The sequence below is a fragment of the Gossypium raimondii genome, chromosome 9 (genome assembly GCF_025698545.1).
Source record: "Gossypium raimondii isolate GPD5lz chromosome 9, ASM2569854v1, whole genome shotgun sequence".
NCBI lineage: Eukaryota > Viridiplantae > Streptophyta > Magnoliopsida > Malvales > Malvaceae > Gossypium > Gossypium raimondii.
Window position 1 is genome coordinate 3,415,105 of NC_068573.1, and position 21,323 is coordinate 3,436,427.

The 21,323-nt window shown below is 31.4% G+C and overlaps 3 protein-coding genes across 3 annotated transcripts; 1 reads left to right on the forward strand and 2 right to left on the reverse strand.

The window, feature by feature from the left end:
* Window positions 1-938: 938 nt before the first annotated feature.
* LOC105798171 (probable calcium-binding protein CML46) lies at window positions 939-1,716 on the reverse strand. The gene has a single exon (XM_012628134.2). The coding sequence runs from the start codon at window positions 1,528-1,530 to the stop codon at window positions 982-984; it is 549 nt and encodes a 182-aa protein (XP_012483588.1). The 5' UTR covers window positions 1,531-1,716; the 3' UTR covers window positions 939-981.
* Window positions 1,717-10,271: 8,555 nt separating this feature from the next.
* On the forward strand, window positions 10,272-12,192 carry LOC105798169 (probable flavin-containing monooxygenase 1). Its single transcript, XM_012628132.2, has 5 exons — window positions 10,272-10,733; window positions 10,808-11,045; window positions 11,142-11,308; window positions 11,382-11,731; window positions 11,804-12,192. The coding sequence occupies exons 1-5, from the start codon at window positions 10,272-10,274 to the stop codon at window positions 12,150-12,152; spliced, it is 1,566 nt and encodes a 521-aa protein (XP_012483586.1). The 3' UTR covers window positions 12,153-12,192.
* Window positions 12,181-14,628, reverse strand: LOC105798170 (cyclic dof factor 3). The gene is made up of 2 exons (XM_012628133.2): window positions 13,552-14,628; window positions 12,181-13,178 (listed from the first exon to the last, which is right to left on the reverse strand). Exons 1-2 carry the CDS (start codon window positions 13,748-13,750, stop codon window positions 12,436-12,438), a joined length of 942 nt encoding a protein of 313 aa, XP_012483587.2. The 5' UTR covers window positions 13,751-14,628; the 3' UTR covers window positions 12,181-12,435.
* Window positions 14,629-21,323: the final 6,695 nt, after the last annotated feature.

A 21,323-nucleotide genomic window follows, 5' to 3' on the forward strand; every position in this document is an offset into this window, starting at 1 on the left:
AAAACTCTTTTTAAAAGTTGAGGGAGAAATTTAGCTAAAAAATTAAAGACTAAATTAGAAAATTTATGCCAAAAATATAAAAGAAAATACATATTGACTATTTTATAAATAATTAAAATTTTAAAACTAAATTAAATCAGAACATTTAAATTCATAATACATATCACCTATTTAAAGTTAATTATCCACATCCATAGCTTTAGTACATATTGTTTGGTTAAATTCTACTATTAGTCCTTATATTTTATAAAAGTTATGGATTTAGTTTTTATACTTTAATTTGACCAAATTTAGTTCTTTTATTTTCAGAATCGATCAATTTTAGTCCTTGTACTTTTTAAAATTTAAAACTTTAGTACTACCCAAAGCGATGAGCAGTTAAATTTGCTTGATTCAATTCAATTACTAGTCGTATACTTTGCATGATTGTAGATTTAGTTAATATTCTCTAATTGAGTCATTCTAAGTCTTTATATTTTTCAAATTTTGAAATTTCAGTCTTGATGCAAATTATAATAGTTGTCCATTAACTAGATTTTTAGTGAGTAATGTTTGAAGATTACAAGCTAATACGACATTACATATATAATAATATGTTTGTTAGATCAGATTTTGAAAAAATAGAACTTAATGAATTTAAAGGTTACTGTTTGGAGAGGACTGACATTTTAAAATTTGAAAAGAAGAGAGACTAAAAATAACCAAACTAAAGTATAGAGATTAAATCCATAACTTTCATAAAGTACAGGGACTAATAGCAGAATTTAACCAAGTTGTTTTCTCCTTCGAGACCAGTGCAGATGTGGGAGATTATTAATTTTCTTTCTGAAATTTTCCTTTCAGACTAATAATTTCTCGCCTCCCAAACACAGATTCGTACTTAAAAGTACAACCACAACAGACCAAAAACAGAAAACTAAAGCCACATAACAAGAAACTGAGATCAAAATATTAAATATATATTAATTTTCCAAAATTAATTCAGCAAAAACCGATCTCCATAAATTTTACAAATTCTTTAAAATCTATTCTACCATCATCGTCTTCATCAAAACTTTTAATCATTTTGTTACAATTCTCAAGGTTTAAACCTTGTTTCAATCCCAAAACACCAAGAACTCTTTGCAATTCCTTTGCATCAATAAACCCATCTTTATTCACATCAAAAACATCAAAAGCTTGTTTCAGTTCATCCAAACTTGGTTCCTCCTCTTCAAACAACCTTGAAACTTCATTAAAACCGAATGATTCATTCAGTTGCTGACTTTCTTGGTCGCAAAAAATCCCCAGATTTCCCATCAATTTTTCCACGTGTTTCCTATGAATTCTCACACCATCTTCTTTCTTCGCCGATAAACTCGAAACTCCATTGCTTGAACGATCAAAACAAAGAGTTCTCTCGCAATCTGGTGCCTTGGAGCTGTCATTTTCATGCTCTGGGAAAGACCAGCATCTCGAGAGAAAGCTTTTGTTGCTATTATAACATGTTAAAGTATGAAACAATAAGGTTAAATCAAGAAAGGTTTCCATGGAAGATGAGAAGCAAGAAAATTGCTAGCCAGGTTGAGAGAGGATGATATTGAAAAACAAATAATTTTCATGTATTGATGAAAAGTTGAGGATATGGTGATGAGGTATTTAAAGGCTTAGCAATCAAACCTGGTCAGTTTTCAAAGGGTGTTGAAAGAGGAAGTTGCCTGTATGTTGCAGGCAAGACCACGAGGAAGAAGAACATGAAAAGAAATCATGAAAAAGAAAATGGGGCCTTTCCCGGGAAATTTCCAAGGTTGAAAAACCTAATTGGAAAACGTCATCGGATGCTACAATAGTCTTGACATTTTTTAAAATATAAATTAAAAATAAATTAATTTAAAAAAACAAGTATGAAATGAATCAAAATACAAAACAATTTTTAAAATATATTTAATGCTTTTATAATTAAATTTAAATGAAAATATCTTAAAAATTATTGAATTGAAATTCAGGTACTTTTAATTCATTTTCTTATATACTTTAATTAAACATATGTTTATTTAAATTATAAACTCATGTTACAGTATTATTTTTGATCTTTTATGAACATACTAATTTATATTTAATTATTTAAATCATTTTAATATCGTATATCGGAACTAATCAATACACAGTTATATTATTAAATATTTTTATAAAATTCTAAGCGAAAGGCTTTAATTTAATAAAAATATTTTAATTAGTATATATAATCAATCCGTGCATTGCATAAGTAAAAAGTTTAGTATTATATAAAAGAAGATATATATATATATATATATAAAAACTTTGAGTTTTAGGATGGTTGTTTGAATTCCAAAATATGGGGAGCATAATATATTTATCGTATTATATTCCAAATAATTTATATAAATAATAAATAAATCTAAAGTGTTATACTTTTCTACGAAATAAATAAAACATTTTGTATAAAATAATGAGAGAGCAGGTGGAAAAGAAAACTGGGTCTAACTTGGCCTACCTACGTGGCATTTGTTTACTTGAAAGTGGAAGTATCTCGTTTGTTTGCTTGGAAAATCTGCCTTATCTTCCTTCACTGCCACTTCCTTTTGTTGAATGAAGTTTCTCGGAAAATAATAATAATATTTATAGCCGGCTCTTCTTATTTATTATCTATGTTAATCCAACATTAAATTAATTGAATAATAATAAAAGTATTTTTATTTTATAAAATAAATTATATTATTTTAAAAAAAATTATCTTTTTTTCGTTTAATAAAAGGTTATTATTTAGTATAATCATATATATCTTTTAACTCTACAAGTATAGTTAAAAAATTGTCACGTGTCCTATTTTTTTATATATTTACTTTTTAATATTTTAGTGCACTCTATAGGACACATGTCATCCCTCCAACCATACTTGTAGAATTTAAAAACTCTACTAGTAGGTACTAGAGGTGTCCATGGGTCGGGCCAGTTTGGGTTTAAGCCTGGCCGATTGGTAAGTTTAGGCTTAGCCTGGCCCGGCCCGAAAAATGGGTTGATATTTTTGTCTAAGCACGGAACATGTTATATATGCTAAACCCAGACCCGACCCGGCTCAACCCTTTTTTTAAAAAATATTTTATTACATGAAATAAATTTAAAAAACAATATATCAAATAAACTAAAAAATTAAAACAAATAATTCCCAAAATTATCAAATTGCATTAACAAATATTGAAAATTGGATGAAAACTTATTAAAAAGAGGCAAATGAGTTACCACAAAGGCATCTAAGTACAAAAAAAACACATAATTGATGCAGTTCAAATGTTCAATACAAGCATCTAAGCATAATACCATAATCGATGCAAATAAGTTACCATATCTAAGTAAAAAACATAATTGATGCAATTTAAATGTTTAATATAAGCATCTAAGCATAATACCATAATTTATGCAATTCAATACAAGTATCAACCAAATATTTTTTTTCAATCTGGAAATAAAGTTGGAAATTAGCTTGTTAGAAAAAGGAAAAATTATATAATTTTGTGAATTAACAAAAAAACAGTGGAAATAAATAAAGATAAACAATGATCAAGTGTTTAAATGTGAGTGGAATATTGATATTTTTAACAATAATGATAAGGATACATGATGGACGTCGAAACCAAAAAATATAAATTCCTATGACAAATATAACAGTAAATTGAAATATAGAGTAGTAGGGTCGAATCCACAGGGACTGGTTATCTAATTTCGCCTTTTCTTGTGACCAGATCCGCTGTCGCTGTCATAGTCGTGCCCACAACCTATGCGTAGTAGTGCTAAAAAAAAGAAATAAAAATGGGGGGTTTAAATTGATTAAGATAATAAAATAAGGAAATATGAAGTGTAATAAAATAAAATAAAATAAAAACAAATTCGAAAATACAAAAATAAATTGGTAAATAAAATATTTTTAAGCTTAGCCTTAGCCTCGGTGTACTCCAATCTTGAATCAATCATTGAAACAAATTTTCCCTTCCAAGCGATAAGCTGGTTATAGCAATCAAGGATCTCTAAAACTGCCAACTCTTCCTCTCGTATTCAATCCTGGTATAACCTGCAAATCGACCCTTGCCGAATTTCCAACCACGTGGCACGTACTCGTAATTTAGGACTTCGACAGTCTTGTAATCTGAAAAGCCCAACTCGAATTAACGGCCTCAACCATGTGAGTCGTCTAAATCCGATCACTATCTCCCTTGATGAAATCCATCTAGCTTTTTCTAATTGAACACGTCAATTTGTTCACGGGATTTTGAATACAGCACCGCCAACTCAACTTCCCAACTGTACGCCAACCGTTCCAACCCAATGCGCGCTTTTTGAATTGAAATTGAATCAATTTTAAGGGACGAATATGTACTATCTCATATACCAGAGAGATAGCGAATACCGAATTGAGAGGTTTTTTTGAGCGGGTTCATATCTCACGATTGTTTTGTTGGAGCAATTTCCAGGCTAAAGCTAAAAAACGTTTAGTTATTCATGGAAAGAATCATGCTTGAAAATAAATAGTTTAAATGGAATTTTGGAAAGTAAATCTTCAACCCTTCAATCTTTATCCAGTCATCTTTGTATCTTCAATCTTTCAATCAAGCCCTCATCTTTGCTTTTTGTTCCAACTTAGCCCATTTTTGTAAGAGTTTGAATTCAACACACCAACTTTATTCCTGATAAGAAAAATCTAAATTTAATAACATTTTTTCAATAATTAGCCAAAAATAAATATATTAAAAATACGAATTTATCTTACTATCAATACAAAAAGTATTTTCACTGTATTTAAATTTTAAAAATGATGTTTTTATGATAATTGGAGACAAATGAGCAGCGGCGAAGTTGCAAAAGGTAGAGAAGTGAAAACCAGCAGCAGCGACTAGCAAAGAAGCAAGAAGCGAAAATAGCAGAAGGAAGAGAAGCAGCAATGGCGGCAGTGGCAACAAAACAAGCGAAAAGCAGCTAAAGGAGGAGAAGCAAGAAGCAAGAAACAAGCAAAAAGAAGAAAGAAGCATAAAAAAAAAATTGGGATTAGGGATTAAAGGGAAATGAGAATATCGGGACTGGGTCTGCTGGGAAGTGGGAATAAGGGTAAAAATTTCATGTTATTAAAATCGGGCTGGGTCAGACCCGGGCTAAAAAATCTTTGCATGAAGTCTGACTCATTCTTAAACTCAAACCCATTTTTCGAGCCTATATTTTTCTCCAAACCCTCTCATATTTTGGGTGAACCTTCGGGCTGGACTGGGTGACCCGACTCATGGACAAGTCTAGTAGGTACCAAATATTTTCCTTTAACAAAAGTATTATTTATTATTTATATTAATTTTTTATAAAAAAATATTTGTTACATAACTTTATTTTTCATGGGTTTGATATAATCTAATACCTTTCCAAATGTAATAATATATTTTTGTTAATAAGATCTTAGTGTAATAGAAAGGTTGAGGTCTCAAATTTGGGCGAATTCTCGATTCATAAATGTTTGGACGTAAAAATAAAGGGAAATTGGTGGATCTCTCCGTGAATTCCCATTCATGCCTCTTTCAAGGCTCTTAGTAAATGGAGGATTCATTATTTCCTGTATTTCTATATTTGTTTTAAGTTTGAAACTTTGTTGGAAATTTAAATTGGTTAATAAAAATATTAGATTGAAAAAAAGTGTTTCAACAAAAAATTTAGACTATGAATTAGGCTCAATTTCTAATATTAAAGATTGATTTTAATTCAATTTAAATATTTTTGTGAGAATTAAAAAGTATTTTCACGATTTTAATAGTTTATATATTTATAATCTTTAAAAGATTAAATTAAAATTTTATCATTTTAGAATTAAAGTTTAATTTTACTATTTATTAAATTAAAATATTGTAAAACTTAAAAGCCAATAGTGAAATTTTAGAATGGAGTAGAAAACATTATATTCAATTCAAGCACTTCAATCAAGCAAATTCCCCCATCGCCTGTCATCTTCATCTAATTTAGCACAACTACTTTCGCCCGTTCTGTACTTTTAAACGTAAACTATGGAAAAAAATTCATCATTTAATTAAAAAAATTATAATTTCATCCTTGAATTATTTGAAAATTTTCTTTTTAATGATTAGACTGTTAAGTTTTTTTTAAAAAAGTTTCATCAGCAGATGATTTAATGATTAATACGATACGAATAGAACATACTTTAGTTCCAAATCGATCTGATGATTTGTTATCATTCCACTTAGATTCATTATTAAATAAATTTTTAACATAAAATATTTTATTTCACCCACATCGCATCGCGTGCATAGCAAAATCTAGTATATATAATGATAATAATATATTAAATAAAAATAAATAGAAGTTTAAAAGATAAAAACATGAAATATGGGATTGGGAGGTTAGAGTTGCAACATGATGGGCGAAGCAAAGGATGTATTGCATCAGTGGAACTTGGATTGCATGAACAAAATACAGAATTGGATCAAATTCAACAATCCCACAATCATAATGAGTAGATTGTAGGGAGAAATTGGATATGCAAGCCCATCAGGGTTATATTTAATAAAATAATAAAATGATGACTAAATGTTAATTGTGCAAGTGTCTTAATGCAATATGATCAATCCGTCGCTTTTCCTAAAACTAATCTTTGAGATACTCAACTTCACTTTCTTTTTACACCAACACAAATAAAATTAAAATTAAAATTGTAATATGTTTTTATCAACATAGAAAATATGTCAATATTGTTACATGGCATTGCTACAGACATACCACATAGCAATGTCTACATGTCATTATGAGTTTCCTTAAAATGATTTTTCTAAAATAAATTACAATTTTCTCAAAATTCTATTTAAAATTATTAGTATTTTATATTTCGGTTAAAATTACTTAATTGCCTTATGTAATATGTAATAATTACTTAAAATTATTGGTATGATATGGATATTGAATAATTTTAACAGTTTTGATAATTTATTTTATTGGCTCAAATGTCAAAAAAGTCCTTAAGAAAATGCGAAAAAATCAATTAAGCCCCTGTATTAAATTCACACCCAATTGAGTCTCTGTCGTTGATTAAAATAATCAATTAAACCCCTCCGTTAATGATTTCAATCATTTACCACATTGACCATTAAAATAAATTGACGGACTAATCAAATGATGACATGTGGTAGCTCCTGGCTTAATCTAATATTTTTCATAAAAATGATTAAAAATAAAAAAATATAAAAAAATTAAAATTTATAAGTACAATACACTAATTTGGACCTTGAAATTTTGAAAATTGTTTGTTATTTATTGTATGATATAAAATATTTTTGGTACAATTAAATACTATCAAACCAAAATCTCATTATCTAACTATTAACATATGTCAGTATGGACTATTTTGACCAAGGTTTCAGTGGAAAAGTGTTTAGGGACTGATGTAAACTGGTTATGTGGCTATTCAATTGTGGTTGGTAAGGATTCAATTTTTAGAGTTGAGGCAAGATCGGTGTTAGAAGGGTTGCACATAGCTTGGGAGAGGAGTTTTAGACAAATTGACGTGGAGTGTGACAATGCCTTATTAGTGAAAACTATTCTAGCCGGCAGTCTTGCGGATTAAACGCACATTTAAACGACAAAAATGTGCGTTTAATGGTGGCGTAGGATTGATTTCTTTTGAAGAATCCCCAATTTCGGTGCGCGACTTGTTGTTGGTGGATAGAATTAATTCTACATGAGTTCGCTATGTGCTTATTAATGTAATCGGCTAATGTTATTTTTTTTCTACCAAAAAAAAGAAGAAGAAGAAAATGCCAAAATAAAAAAAAATTAGGGAAATGGGTCACTTTCTGAGATATTTAGGGAAATATGTTGATTTTGGAGAGAGAGCAAAAACGCGTCCTACAGTCCTTTCTTACCTTTTTGGTATATCAGCTCCTTTGGTTAGATGGTTAAATGTTAGTGGTTTTATACTTGAGTTTTAGGTTCAATTCTCCTCCTACTCACATTTGTATTTTTATTTCATGTTGTTTCATGTTTTTTTAATTAATAAATATATTGCTTTCAAGTTTTTTTGTTAATTAATAACTCTTTTATTTATAAAATCAAATAATAAATATGTAATTATATAATAAAAATATTATATATATATCATTATGTTAACAATATTTGAAATTAATAACTCCTTTATATATAATATAAACATCAACTAATTTTTTGATATATTTTTCTTTATATATAACATTTAATGTAAAATATTTATCTTCGCCACCTATAATGTGGGTATGGTGATTTCTAATATTATAAAATGAAATAATTATTTCAAATATAATTTTTTTCATCTATATTGTGAGTATGATATTCCAAATATTTTTATATGTGAAATATTTCAATTAGTTATTTCAAATATCATTATGTTTGTATGTGAAATATTTCAAATACACATACAAAAATATATAATATTAAAATTTACTACACTCATGATATGGATTGAAAAATAAATATTACACATATAACAATTATAAAAATTTACTAGTCGTGTTGGTTGTTTGGGTTTTGTCTTGTTATTGTATTCCACAAAAAATAATGATATTTGCAATAATTATTTGATTTTATAAATAAAAGAGTTATTAATTAAAAGATTAATTAAAATTAAAAAAACTTCAAAACAATATATTTATCAATTATAGCATAAAATAAAAAATATGAATGTATTTAGAAGAGGAATTGAACCTATGACTCGAGAATGAAATCACTATTATTTAAACATTTAACCAAAAAGTTAAATGCATTAAAAATTAATTAAAAGTAAAAAAATTAAAAATGAAATAAAAAAATAATAGGAGAGGAATCAAATCTAAACTTAAAACAAAACCACTAACATTTAACTATTTGACCAAAAGAGCTAATATGATAAAAAAGAGAGTCAAAAAACGCATCTTGCAGGACATGCTTTCAGCTAAGGTGGCTAAAAGCGCAACACATAAGACGCGTTTTCATTTTCTCTCTTCAAAATCGACCTATTTTCATAAATATGTATAATATATATATACATATATATATTGGCATTTTCAGCAAATTTAGCCATAAAACTATTAGATGCTTTTAGAATACTAAAGTGAGATACTTCAAAAGCTTTGTATTATAATATCTAGTAGGTTAATTTTGTTGGGTACAAATTACAAATGGGATGGGAATGGCAATCACAAATTACAAAGGAGTTTAACCATTGTTTCTTTATGTTGCTGGCAGTAAGTTAATTTGTTTTTCAAAATCTTTACTTTTAAAATAAATTAATTCCCCATTTTATTAAAAATAAAATATTCAAATTTAATCTTTTAACTTTTATCTAATATAATAATAAGATTTACTATTATCAAATGTGCTTAATTTCTATAAATACATCAAACAGTTTTTTCGTATAAATTCAATGTTTATAAAATTCAATACTTTATTTTTCAACGCTTATTTCTTTAGTTTATCAAACACGCTCTAAGTGATAAATAGTTATGTAATTACTTATCATAATCTAACATTTTCAATGGTTTATCATACAAGCCTAAGGGTAATAAGCATTCACCAATTAAATGCCATGTAATTAAGACCAAAGGTGATGAGCCTTTCTTTTCTTATTTTTTTTTATAATTGAGGGAGGAGAGTGGGATTGTTTGGTATCGAATCGTGACCCTCATGCTTACAATATCATGCTCTTGCCATTGGGCCAATTATTACAAAGCTGGTTGCTATATAAAATCGCCAAAGAAAAAAAAACAGATTGCAGTATTCAATTTATACACAACATTAAGATTTGCTTATAAAAGTTCGACTGTTGAACCAAAACAGCCATGCAAGAAGTACAGCCTGTTGCATGTTCTTTCTTTTTCTCTTGGGATTGGGAATTAAAACAGGTGATTTATCTCAACCTGCATGCAAGAAACCTCCGATTCGTCTTTCGTATGATGAGGGATGCATCGTTAACGAGACTTGTTGCAGTTTTTGACAGATGTTGATCATGAAAATGAAAGTACTGTTAAAAGTAGGCTCGCATTATATCACCAGCTGGTCCACTTCAATTGCAACCATCTGAATGGCTAATACCATCATGGTTTAGCTGATGACGACGACGATATAACAGCTCTAAATTGAATGCCATTTCTCCCTATTTTCAGGTCGGTGATCACTCGGTTTAGTTTTGTCCTCACTGACCTAAAGGGAGTCAAAAAAGCACTTTAAAAACTGTTGCATTTGTCACCTATGCCACCACACCAGACCACTATTACTAGTCCAAAATGGAGAGTGATAAGAAGAGGATAGCCATCATAGGTGCTGGAATTAGTGGCTTAATGGCATGTAAGTATACACTAGAGAAAGGTTTCAATCCCATTGTGTTTGAAGCAAGGAGTGGCATTGGTGGAGTTTGGTCACAAACAATAGAGTCTACTAAGCTACAAACACCCAAAGATTTCTATCAGTTTTCTGATTTTTCATGGCCTCGTGAAGTGAAAGAGACTTACCCTGATCACACCCAAGTGTTGGAATACCTCCATGCCTATGCTCTTCACTTCAACATCCTTCCTAGGATCAAGTTCAACTCCAAGGTAACATGCATCGATTATGTCACATCCTCTACTGCAGATTTGCATTCTTGGGACTTATGGGGTGGCTCCGGTGAGCCATTTTCTCCCTCGGGGAAATGGCGTCTCACCATACGAAATGGTCAGAATCCATCTGCTTCTGCTCCAACAGATCAGGTAGCCACTCACCAGTACAAAATTCTAGACTTTGTCTATGTATACAAGAATTGACAACTGATGATGACAAGCAGGTGTACCAAGTGGATTTTGTGATTCTTTGCATGGGAAGATATAGTGACTTGCCAAATATTCCTGATTTTCCATTGAGCAAAGGACCTGAAGTATTCAATGGCAAGGTGTTACATTCCATGGATTATGCTGCAATGGATGATGATGTTGCCGCTGACTTAATCAAAGAAAAGCGAGTCACAGTCATTGGATTTCAGAAATCAGCAGTGGATATAGCAGCAGAAGTTGCTAACAAAAACGGTACAAACCTTGGCTCATTCTCTAGGAATAATCCTCTTTTTTGTATATAATCTACTTTGTTTTGACACTCGACATAATTTTATGGTTATCAAAAAGGAGCAACTCACCCATGTACACTGCTATTCAAGACGGCTCACTGGATTGTCCCCGAATATTTACTCCCACTTGTGTTTCAAGGCTTGAACCGCTTCACAGAGTTAATGATCCACAAGCCTGGCGAAGGTTTCTTCATCTGGCTCCTAGCCATGCTGCTTTCACCTCTGGTAAGTAAGTTTTCCTGTGTTTTCGAAAAAATATTCATGCAATCATGCAGTTGATGCTCTTACTGTGTTCCAGCTCTGGATATTTTCAATGTCGATCGAGTGCTATCTCAAGTACATGTATCCATTGAAGAAATACAACATGGTACCAACACATAGATTCCTCAAACAAATTTCTTCATGTATGTTCACAGTTCTGCCAGCTAATTTCTATGACAGAATCAAAGATGGCAGTCTTTTCTTGAAGAAATCACAAAGCTTTAGCTTCTGCAGAAATGGTTTAATTGTACAAGGCGAATCTAAACCTCTGTTGTCTGATATTGTAATTCTTGCCACTGGGTACAAAAGTGAAGAAAAGTTGAAGAACATGTTCAGCTCAACTTTGTTCCAAAAATGTATTGCTGAGTCATCAGCCCCATTCTACAGGTATCTTTTGGCTTCTTTTTAGGCTGGGACATCATATAGGACATGCATGCCCATTTATCTTTATTATTGCAGGGAATGCATTCATCCTCAAATCCCACAGCTAGCGATACTTGGATATGCAGATAGTCCAGCAATCCTGTATTCCACTGAAATGAGAAGCAAATGGTTAGCACATTTTCTTGCAGGAAACTTCAGGTTACCAACAATAAGTAAGATGGAAGAGGATGTTATGGAGTGGGAAAAATGCAAGAGAAGGGATGAGAAAGAGAGCTATAGAAGGTCTTGTGTGAGTACATTGCTCCAAATATACTGTAATGATCAACTATGCAAAGACGTGGGATGCAATTCTAGAAGGAAAAATTGGTTTCTTGCAGAGCTATTTGCAGCTTATGGTCCTAAGGACTACAAAGACTTATCTTAATCAATTAAGCTATGGAAGAGATTGTGGATGTTGAAATTTAGATCACTATTTCATTTGAAATACAAACTTAGATTATGGTACAAACATTTACCTTATCCTACCTCTCACCATTTCATATGTATTTCACAAAACTTGCAAACCATCTAAACGAAAACAAATATATACATTGATACATATGCGTGTGTGTGTGTGTGTGTGCATGGTTTCTACTTCAGCTAAACACTATGCCTTCAAAAACAGTAAGACTTGATTTGTTCTCTTCAGTTAGCTTGCTTCAAAAAGATTATGAGCTCTCTTGGAAGTTTATTGACCTAGAAGATGCTGCTGGACTTGCTTGCAAGATTGGAGATGTTTCAAGAACCTGGTTCCTTTTATCACCCTTTGATTGAAATCCTTTAAACAGTCTTTCATCGCCTATTGAATCCAATTTATCATTCTTTGAACTCGATGTGACCCATATAGAACTCCTTGATGCTTCCCCTGGATCATCGATCCTCAATGTTTTCGAAATCCAAAGGCACCTCTCAGCATTGTTTTCATTCACCGGTTCATCTTCTCCGATGCTGCATGGTTTCCCCATGTCCTCGTCTCTTGAATGCTTACCCAATGATGGAGAATTCGAACCAGAACTTGGGGCCGTTTGCATTTCAGAGGAAGGTTGAGGAAGCCAAGGGACATTCCATGAGGTTGGTAGAGCACAACCCCAGTATGGAGCTGTGGGATAGAAAGGCATCGAAAAGCTCGGAGGGCAGAAAGTCGGTGGAGGTAGAGGTGAGCTCCACCGAGCTGAATTCCATGAGTAAGGCAAAAAGAACCCGGGAAAGCATGGCATATGAGGTGGAAAACTTCGACAATTCTGCATCATTTGATCTTGTGACCCAGCTTTGTAGACCTCATCATTTGAAGTTGCAATCGATGATCCATTCAAATGCTCAACCCCATTTTTTCCACCTCTATAAGAAACATGAATATTTAACTCCTCAGGCTTATGAAACCTGTTTTGTGTGGTATTGCACATTGTTTCATCTGCATTGGTTTAAAACAGATTCCATTGATTCATAAAGGGGTGTGATTGGACCAAAGGTAAGAATAGTACCATTCGGTTCATTGCCAATGTGAACTCCATTATGAATCCACCATTACAAGGATTTCATTGATTCATAAAGGGGTGTGTTTGAGCCAAAGGCAAGAATAGTACTGTTCATTGAATATGTGGACTCCATTTCAAATCCACCATAACGAGCATTTCATTGATTCAGAAAGGGGTGTTTGAGCCAAAGGTAATAATATTACCGATTGGTTTCATTATCAAATGGTGGACCCCATTACGAATCCACCATTATGAGCACTTGATTTGATTTACAAAGGAGTGTGTTTGAGCCAAGGGTAAGAACGGTACCATCACATGCATTCCGCAGGGGCTCAGAGACAATCACGTGACGATAGTGAGAGGATGAGTTCTTGCTCCTTCGACGTCCAGCGCCCACCGGTACATTCCTCATCGTCCCTCCAGCAGTCCAGTATCTTTGGCAGTTCTTACAAAAGTGTCGCGGTTGACTCACATTGTAATTGTTGTAGTAACAAAACTTGGTATCCATGCTGTTGCATCGAGGGCATGGAAGAACTTTGTTCAATTTCTTCAAGGTTTTTTCTTCTGGATTACTTGTCTCATTACGATCTTCATCGGTTTTACAAGTTTCTAAACCAGTGCTTTCATTCTCTATAGAAAGTGCATCACGCTTGTCACTAGGCCCATAGGTCACCTCCAAATTCGTAAACTCTTCAGAAGCAACCAGAGGAGCTGTGCCATCCTGTTTAGATCGGTCCTCCTTTCGATCTCCGAGTTCATGCTCGGCGTCTATCGTTTTATCTGTCACGATGTCCTGAACAATTTGTAGGGGAAATAAAACATAAGCACCAAAATACTAAATAAACTCTTAAGCATAGACAACTGCAAATTACAAATCATTTGAGAGTACTAAACGCAGTTTCTTTCCATTTTATTTTGTTTGATAAATGACGAACCAGTTTTAACACCAATAGCAAGCACAGCATTTAGCAACTACAATAGAAATTACCAAATGTTGCTTAAGAACTGATGATTTAGTATACTGTTGGGCAAGATTCAAAGCTTTTCAACTAAGCTTATTAATGCCAGGGTCCTCAAAGAATATATGTTGCAACAAAATATTAGGATCATAATTGGTTACAAAGAAACCACTACTTTTATCTAAATTTATATCTATAATTTCTTTCAAGAATGAATTATTTTCATAATTTCATTGCAGAGAATTCTCTTGAAATTCAAAGAAAAGACACCCAGAAAGCTTCATAATAGAAAGGCATATGATGATTAATTCAACTAAAAAGAATATATAAGACCAACCCATTGTTCATTTCCATGTTCTTAACAATGGGAATTCTACAAATCAATCAACTTTCAAAAACTTAAAATTTTCTCAAACCATAAACGAAACTTTAACCAATTCCTCCGCAACCATTGTTATAGCGAAAACTAAGAATCAAAAACCAACCCATTGTTCATTTCCATGTTCTAAACAATAAGCATCCTTCAAAATTCTCAGAAAACAAAAGAATCAAAAGAAAAAAATATCCCTTTTACCTTTTTATAATTATTATTATGGTTACAAGCATCATCACACGTAGCATAAATGTTAGATATTGTTGCTGCTACGACTGCTTTTGGAGATTTCACAGGCAAAGGAATCGTTTTTCCAAATAATTTAATTGTCAAGTCGTTTGGTTCCATCATTTTCAATTCCCTTACTCAGGATTTTTTTTCTCTAAATTATCTTCTAACAAAGGATAAAAACTAGAACGAAATTTTTATTTTTTAAAGAAAAAAAGAAAAATATCTGACAAGTTTGAGCCTTTGTGGTGTTTTAATGTTTTTTATTTCTAATTTTTTTTGTTTGTTAAAAGAGAAAAAAAAAAGTGTTGTTGGTCCCGTGGAGTCAACAATTTTATCGGTTCAGGAAAGATGGGTATGTCATGTCAGGTTAAAGGCAAATTCTCAACCTTAAGCCCCTTTGTGGCTTTGAAATATCTTTCCCTTTTCAACAAGTAGTTCCTTTTCCAAATAAAAAAGCAACCTTTCATATACTTAAACTATACATTTCACATAAATACTATCGTCCATCATTTTGGTAATTTTTTATTACTTTATTAATAAATATAAATGACATGTAATAAGTGTTTTTATATTATTTTGTCAATACATGTAAATATGTATCTTTAGTCATTTATTCATGCCCTTTCGAAGTAGGTGACTTATGATAGAATTGGGATATGAATGAAATGGTCAGTCAAATAGTATACGTGATCTATGTTTAAGGTTAGTCTTTTAGCATTGAGATTGAATTGATTTGGTATATGAATTGTGGTGCCAAGTGATGGCATATTAGTTAGGCATATAGGTTGATTGATTTTGGCATACTTTAGGTATTTTTTATTGTGTTTTTAATGTGTGAAAGTGCTTTGAAATGGTTTGGTTTGGTGTGCAAGAAATGGTGTTGAAATGACTTGCATTAGGAGTTATTTAGGAGCACACAGGCTGTCACACGACCGTTTGTCATTTAAATTTTAAGTGCAGGACGAACCGCACAGTCCCAAAGAGTTACACGGCTGTGTGACCAAACTTCGAATGCAGACACGGTCTGGCACACGGCCTGCGACACGATCGTGTGACCTTATTTCGAATACCCACACAGGCGAACACACGGGTTAGGACACGGTCATGTGTCCCATACTTCTAATTGTACACGGTTGGCCACATAACCATGTTTTTAAGCCACACAACCGTGTAACCCCTGTTTCCAAAAGTTTTCAGTTTTTCCAAAATATTTTGTTTTGTTTCAAAACAATCCCTGATTGTTCCTGAACTATTTTTAAGGTCTCATAGGCTTAGTTTAAGACCCATAAATGTATTTATGTTTTGAATAAATGTTGGAATGGAATGTTAATATTTTAAATTGGTTAATTGATTTTTAGGTGACGTTAAGTGATTCGATTTTTACGATAATACTCTGTAACCCTAATCGAATGACAAAGATGGGTTAAGGGTGTTACGCGAGCAAAGGTAAACCTCAATTGCTTACCTTCACTACCTTAGTATAACTCAACCAAGGATTTTTCAACTCACTATACTTAAATTGTTACCTTTCAAAGAAAAAAAGTATAACTTTTACAACAATATTTTTTTCTTGAGGTTTAGACAGAACCCTTCCCCTAGCTTTTATGGCTAAACTAGATCCCTTCCTAGTTTTTGTAGCTCAACTAGAACCATTTACAAATTACTCAAGGTTTTATACCTCAAAAACCTTAAGTAGTTTTTTGTAAATGCAAGTAAAGATGTAAACAATGAAAGCCTCTCAAAGGTGTGGGTTTACAAGTGTTTAGCTCTACCAAAGAATTGAAGTGAGAATAATAAAAAGATTTGACAATAAGTATTTAAGAGGGATGTACAAGAGAAAATGAAGAAATAAAGAATTTGATGTTTTTCTCTTGATTTCTATGTTTGGATGTTCATATTTTGTGTCTTTGACTTGTGTTTATACCAAGGAACAAGTTTGTACCTTGACAGTTACCAATCCAATCGGTTGATTTGATCCAATTTTAAAAACAATGATCGAAAGTTTCTTTTAGAAGATGTGAAGTGTGCAATAACTCTAATATATATTTTTTAAAATTATATTTATCTTTTTTACGTAATTCAATTAAAAAGCTTTAATTTGATAAAAATGGATGGACTATTTTCCATGCAAAAGAAGCATAGACGTTTGAAGAATAAACTCAAGTTTCATGGGAAAACGAATGAAAATTAAACAAAAAGTAAAGAAAATGTTTTAGGCACCGACTGTGGCACTCTTTTTCCTAAGAAAACAAATTAAATTCATGGAAAACAAACAACCTTGTCCTTATAAAAATATGGGCAAACATGTTATAAAAATTTAAATTTTAAAATTCAAGTCTAATTATAAATATTATTAAAATTTTTCTATTAAATTTATCGGGTAACGTTTGGAAATAAAAAAAGTTCATCACTTGGTAACCACGTAACAAAAAATTTAACATTATAATAAAATTAAATTTAACAAAAAATTAATGATGTTAATAATTAAACTTGAATTTCGAAAATTAAAAATAAAATTAATAATTTTTAAATAAAAATAAAGGAATTACGAAGACTAAAAGCATATTTTAATATTTTTTTAATGTTGAATTCAATCAAGTCATATGGTTTTCGTGACCTGTTCCTTTAGAGGCAAGAAAAGGTTGGAAAGTTGTAAAAGATATGTTTTAAAGCGAGTTTAAACAGGAAGGTTTGCTTAATATAGGCAAACTATAGTCATTCAATTATTAGAAATAATTTTTTATTATAAAAATTATAAAACATTTAAATATTTAAGTTTGCCTTTTCTAATTACCAGTGATTAATGACGGTAACTTTTAAAATTGGCATAATAACAATTTTAAGCCTTAACATTTAATACATTCGTCAATTTAGTATTGATTCTAAAAAATTAACTCTCAACATTTAAATATTGTGTTTTTTGGTCTTTTTACAGTTTTATTTTTTGTGACCATTTCACCTAAAAGCTAAATAAACAAATTTATCAGTTAAATTTGATTGAAAATATAAAAAATAGAAACACTTAAACATCCGAATAATAATTTTCATCTTTCTCATAAAAGCAAAACTTAAAAAAAGTTACACAATGTGTAAATATTTAGGGTTAATTTCTTTAAAATCAAGACTAAATTGGCATGATTTATAAATGTTGAGAGTTAAAGTTTCTATTATGTCAATTTTAAAAACTATCTCTGGTGACAAAAAGATAAAATTAAATAGTGGAGTGATCATTTTATAACTTTTCATAGTTAAGTGACCAAATATTACTAACAGTTGAATGTAGTTTACCTTTTTTTATTGAAATTTACCCTATTTTTAAATAAGAAATTATGATATTATTTCAAATATCTATTTAATAAACAAGATAATCATTTACAAAGTTTTAATCAATGTTACTCTTTTAGATCTCATAATAAACAAGAGAGGTGTATGAAATCTTTCATAATAATAATAATAATAATAATAAAGAAATAAAATATACATATAAGTGTTTAATATTACTATAAAAATATTTTTAAGAAATAAAATGTTTATTATAGATGTGATATTATAAAGTCAACAATATACATTTAAGTAATGTTAAAATTCATTAATATTATGATATTTCTATAAAAATATAATAAAATAATATTATTAATATTTTAATTTATGATTATAACTAGATTACGGCACACACGCATAATGTAGGTGAAAAATGTATGTAACAAATTTAAAAAGTTTTGATACAATAACCAAATATGGCTTTAGCTAGAATGGTAAAATTGAATTATTAAAAATCATAATGTTTTGAGTTTGAATCCCATTAAGAGCAAATATATATATTTTTAGATTTTATAAGAAAAGAAAAATTTACCTCAAAATAATATTATTGTTTTTTTAAATAAGGAGCTTTTGGTAAATTCTTTACCAAGTTGAGACGTAGTTGGAGGGTGACACCAACTCAATAAGAATCTTAAATATCAGCATAGATTTTAATATAATTTTGATAAGTTGAATAAGTTTTGATATGTTTTTATAATATTTTTGTCAAGTATGACTCTTACTTTCAGTTAAATTTGAGAAATAATCTTCTAGTTAAACTCTATTTATTTGTTTCAATCAAACTCGATTAGTTTACATTATTTTATTATTATTTGACCTATGAATTTAGCCGATAAATAGACTCTTTTACAACTTTAGAAAAAACACACCCATTAGAGATTAGAACTCAAAACACATTTAGAGAATTTTGTGTTTACGTTTTGAGGATTCTTTATTTTCGGGTTTCGGAGTTTAGTTTCTATCTCCATCTTTTGTACTATTTGCTCTTTTGCCATTATAGTAAATTTATCTTTTCCCATGGTTTTTTATCCTCCTTGGAGTTTGTGTGTTCGATTTCTCAATTTCTTTCACTATTTTTACTTATTCGTTGTTTAATCGAGTCGATCCCCAACAAATAGTATCAAAGCTGGTTCAATTTTCGTAGATCAATCCATTCAGAGATGACAACAACAAAAATTTGAAATTGAGAAGTTCGATGGTGTCACAAATTTCAACCTATAGTGTAACACCCTAAATATAGCCTAGACGTTATGGTCGAATCTGGGAGTATTACGAAGAAGGGTTTTGAAACCAACGATACTTCGATAAAACCATGCTTTTTTAATTTGCTAAAACGTCCAAGTTTTATAAAACATATTTATATATTACTGAAACAGTTATATGTAATCCTTTAAAGTTAACCATTTATCATGCAGCGGAAGTTTGAAAATCGTTTAAAACAAATCCAAGTAAGTGTTTCCCAAAACCATTTGTTAAAACCATTTGTTTGCGTAAGTGTTTTTGTTAATGTTGCAGAAAAGAAAGCAAAACAAAATCCAAATTCAAAAGTTAAAACCATAAAGCCCAGAGAGTCCAAAAACTTACAAACTCTTAAGAAAAACCAAATTTTAAAATTAAACCGATAATACTAGATAAAAATAGTTCCCTATCGAGTGGTCACCGCTGAGCCTCCGTCACACCGTTCTGCTTATGTCTGTGGATTATCTGAACAGAACAAACAATTAGATGTGAGTTTTCGTAAACTCAGTGTATAACCCGACACAGTCTATCATATACAATCAGATCTAGATTAGGACCTAAGTCCATAACAGATGCACATATCAGAATCAAATAAACAGAACAAATATACAGAATCTTACCCCCATCCTCTACACACCATTTCCGACCATCCTATCACACTATGAGGGGTTAAGAACATCCACTCATCCCTACACACCATATAGTGTTGATGCGACACATAAAAGATAATATGGAGTCAAGCTACCAGAATATAGGCAAAAGGTCGCCGTACAGATCACTTCCTCCACATATACAAATCTCACCCCAAACACAGATACAGAATACAGTATTAACAGAGTTAACATGCTTAACATGCTCATATACAGATATTATATATATACCCAAACAGAACAATCCTACATACTTATTAGTGTCCTACTCAAATCAGACTATCAAAATATCAGATTACATGAATTAGGGTTTGGTTAGGCCTTATCGAACCTACGATAGGTCCACAGTCGATCAGAACGATTCGTGCGACCTTAGGGAAAATTTTAGAATTTTGGGCCCACACGCCCGTGTGACCCATACGACCAGATTGGCTTTGCCTATGTGGCCCACACGGCCTAGCCCAAAACCCACACACCTGTGTGGCATACTTGTATGGGCCCACCGCCCAATCTGGCCTAGCTAGTGTGGCCCACACGGCCACACTCACATTGTCACACGGCCTTCGTCAGTCACACGGTCGTGTCTCGCACATGGCCTACCACACAGTCGGCTACACGACCGTGTAGCGTCGATAAACTCCATTTTTGACTTTCTTTGAAGCTCGATTTTTCGTGTTAGGAGTACACACATAGTTTGGTTTTGATGCGAAAACACTATCGAGATCACCAGAACTTAACATCGACATAACAAACTTCCAAAATTAGTCTAAATCCTCAATTAAACCGAATTAATGAAACTGACAATGACGAGATTCAAGTTTTCAACACTTACCCGATTCCCCGAACGATAACGACTATGATTCCGCAACAGAAGAACTTCGTACCTCATGATTCACTGATGCTAAAACCACAATTTCAGTACTTAACGAAAAAGACAACATCGTCAAAAAGAGAGAAACAACTTAAAAGAATTTACCATCCAAACCCGACTTACTAACCCTTACGAAAAACCAGAAACTCAAAACACCAAAATTGAAAAGGGGAAAAATAACACAGAACTTCAGAGGAGTAGAAAGAAAAATTGTTGACAGAGAAGAAAAAAATCAACAGAAAGGGGAGAACAAAAGTGTCGCCAGAAAATTTTTTGGGAAGAGAGAGAGAAAATTAGATAAATCCCAACTCTCCACTAACAACTCAATCTCAACTACCCACTCACTCAGACTTTCAGTCTCATCCAAACTCCCTCAGCCAACCGAAACAAAAATATCACTCATGCTTATGCTGGGATTCAAACACAAGACCTCCAAC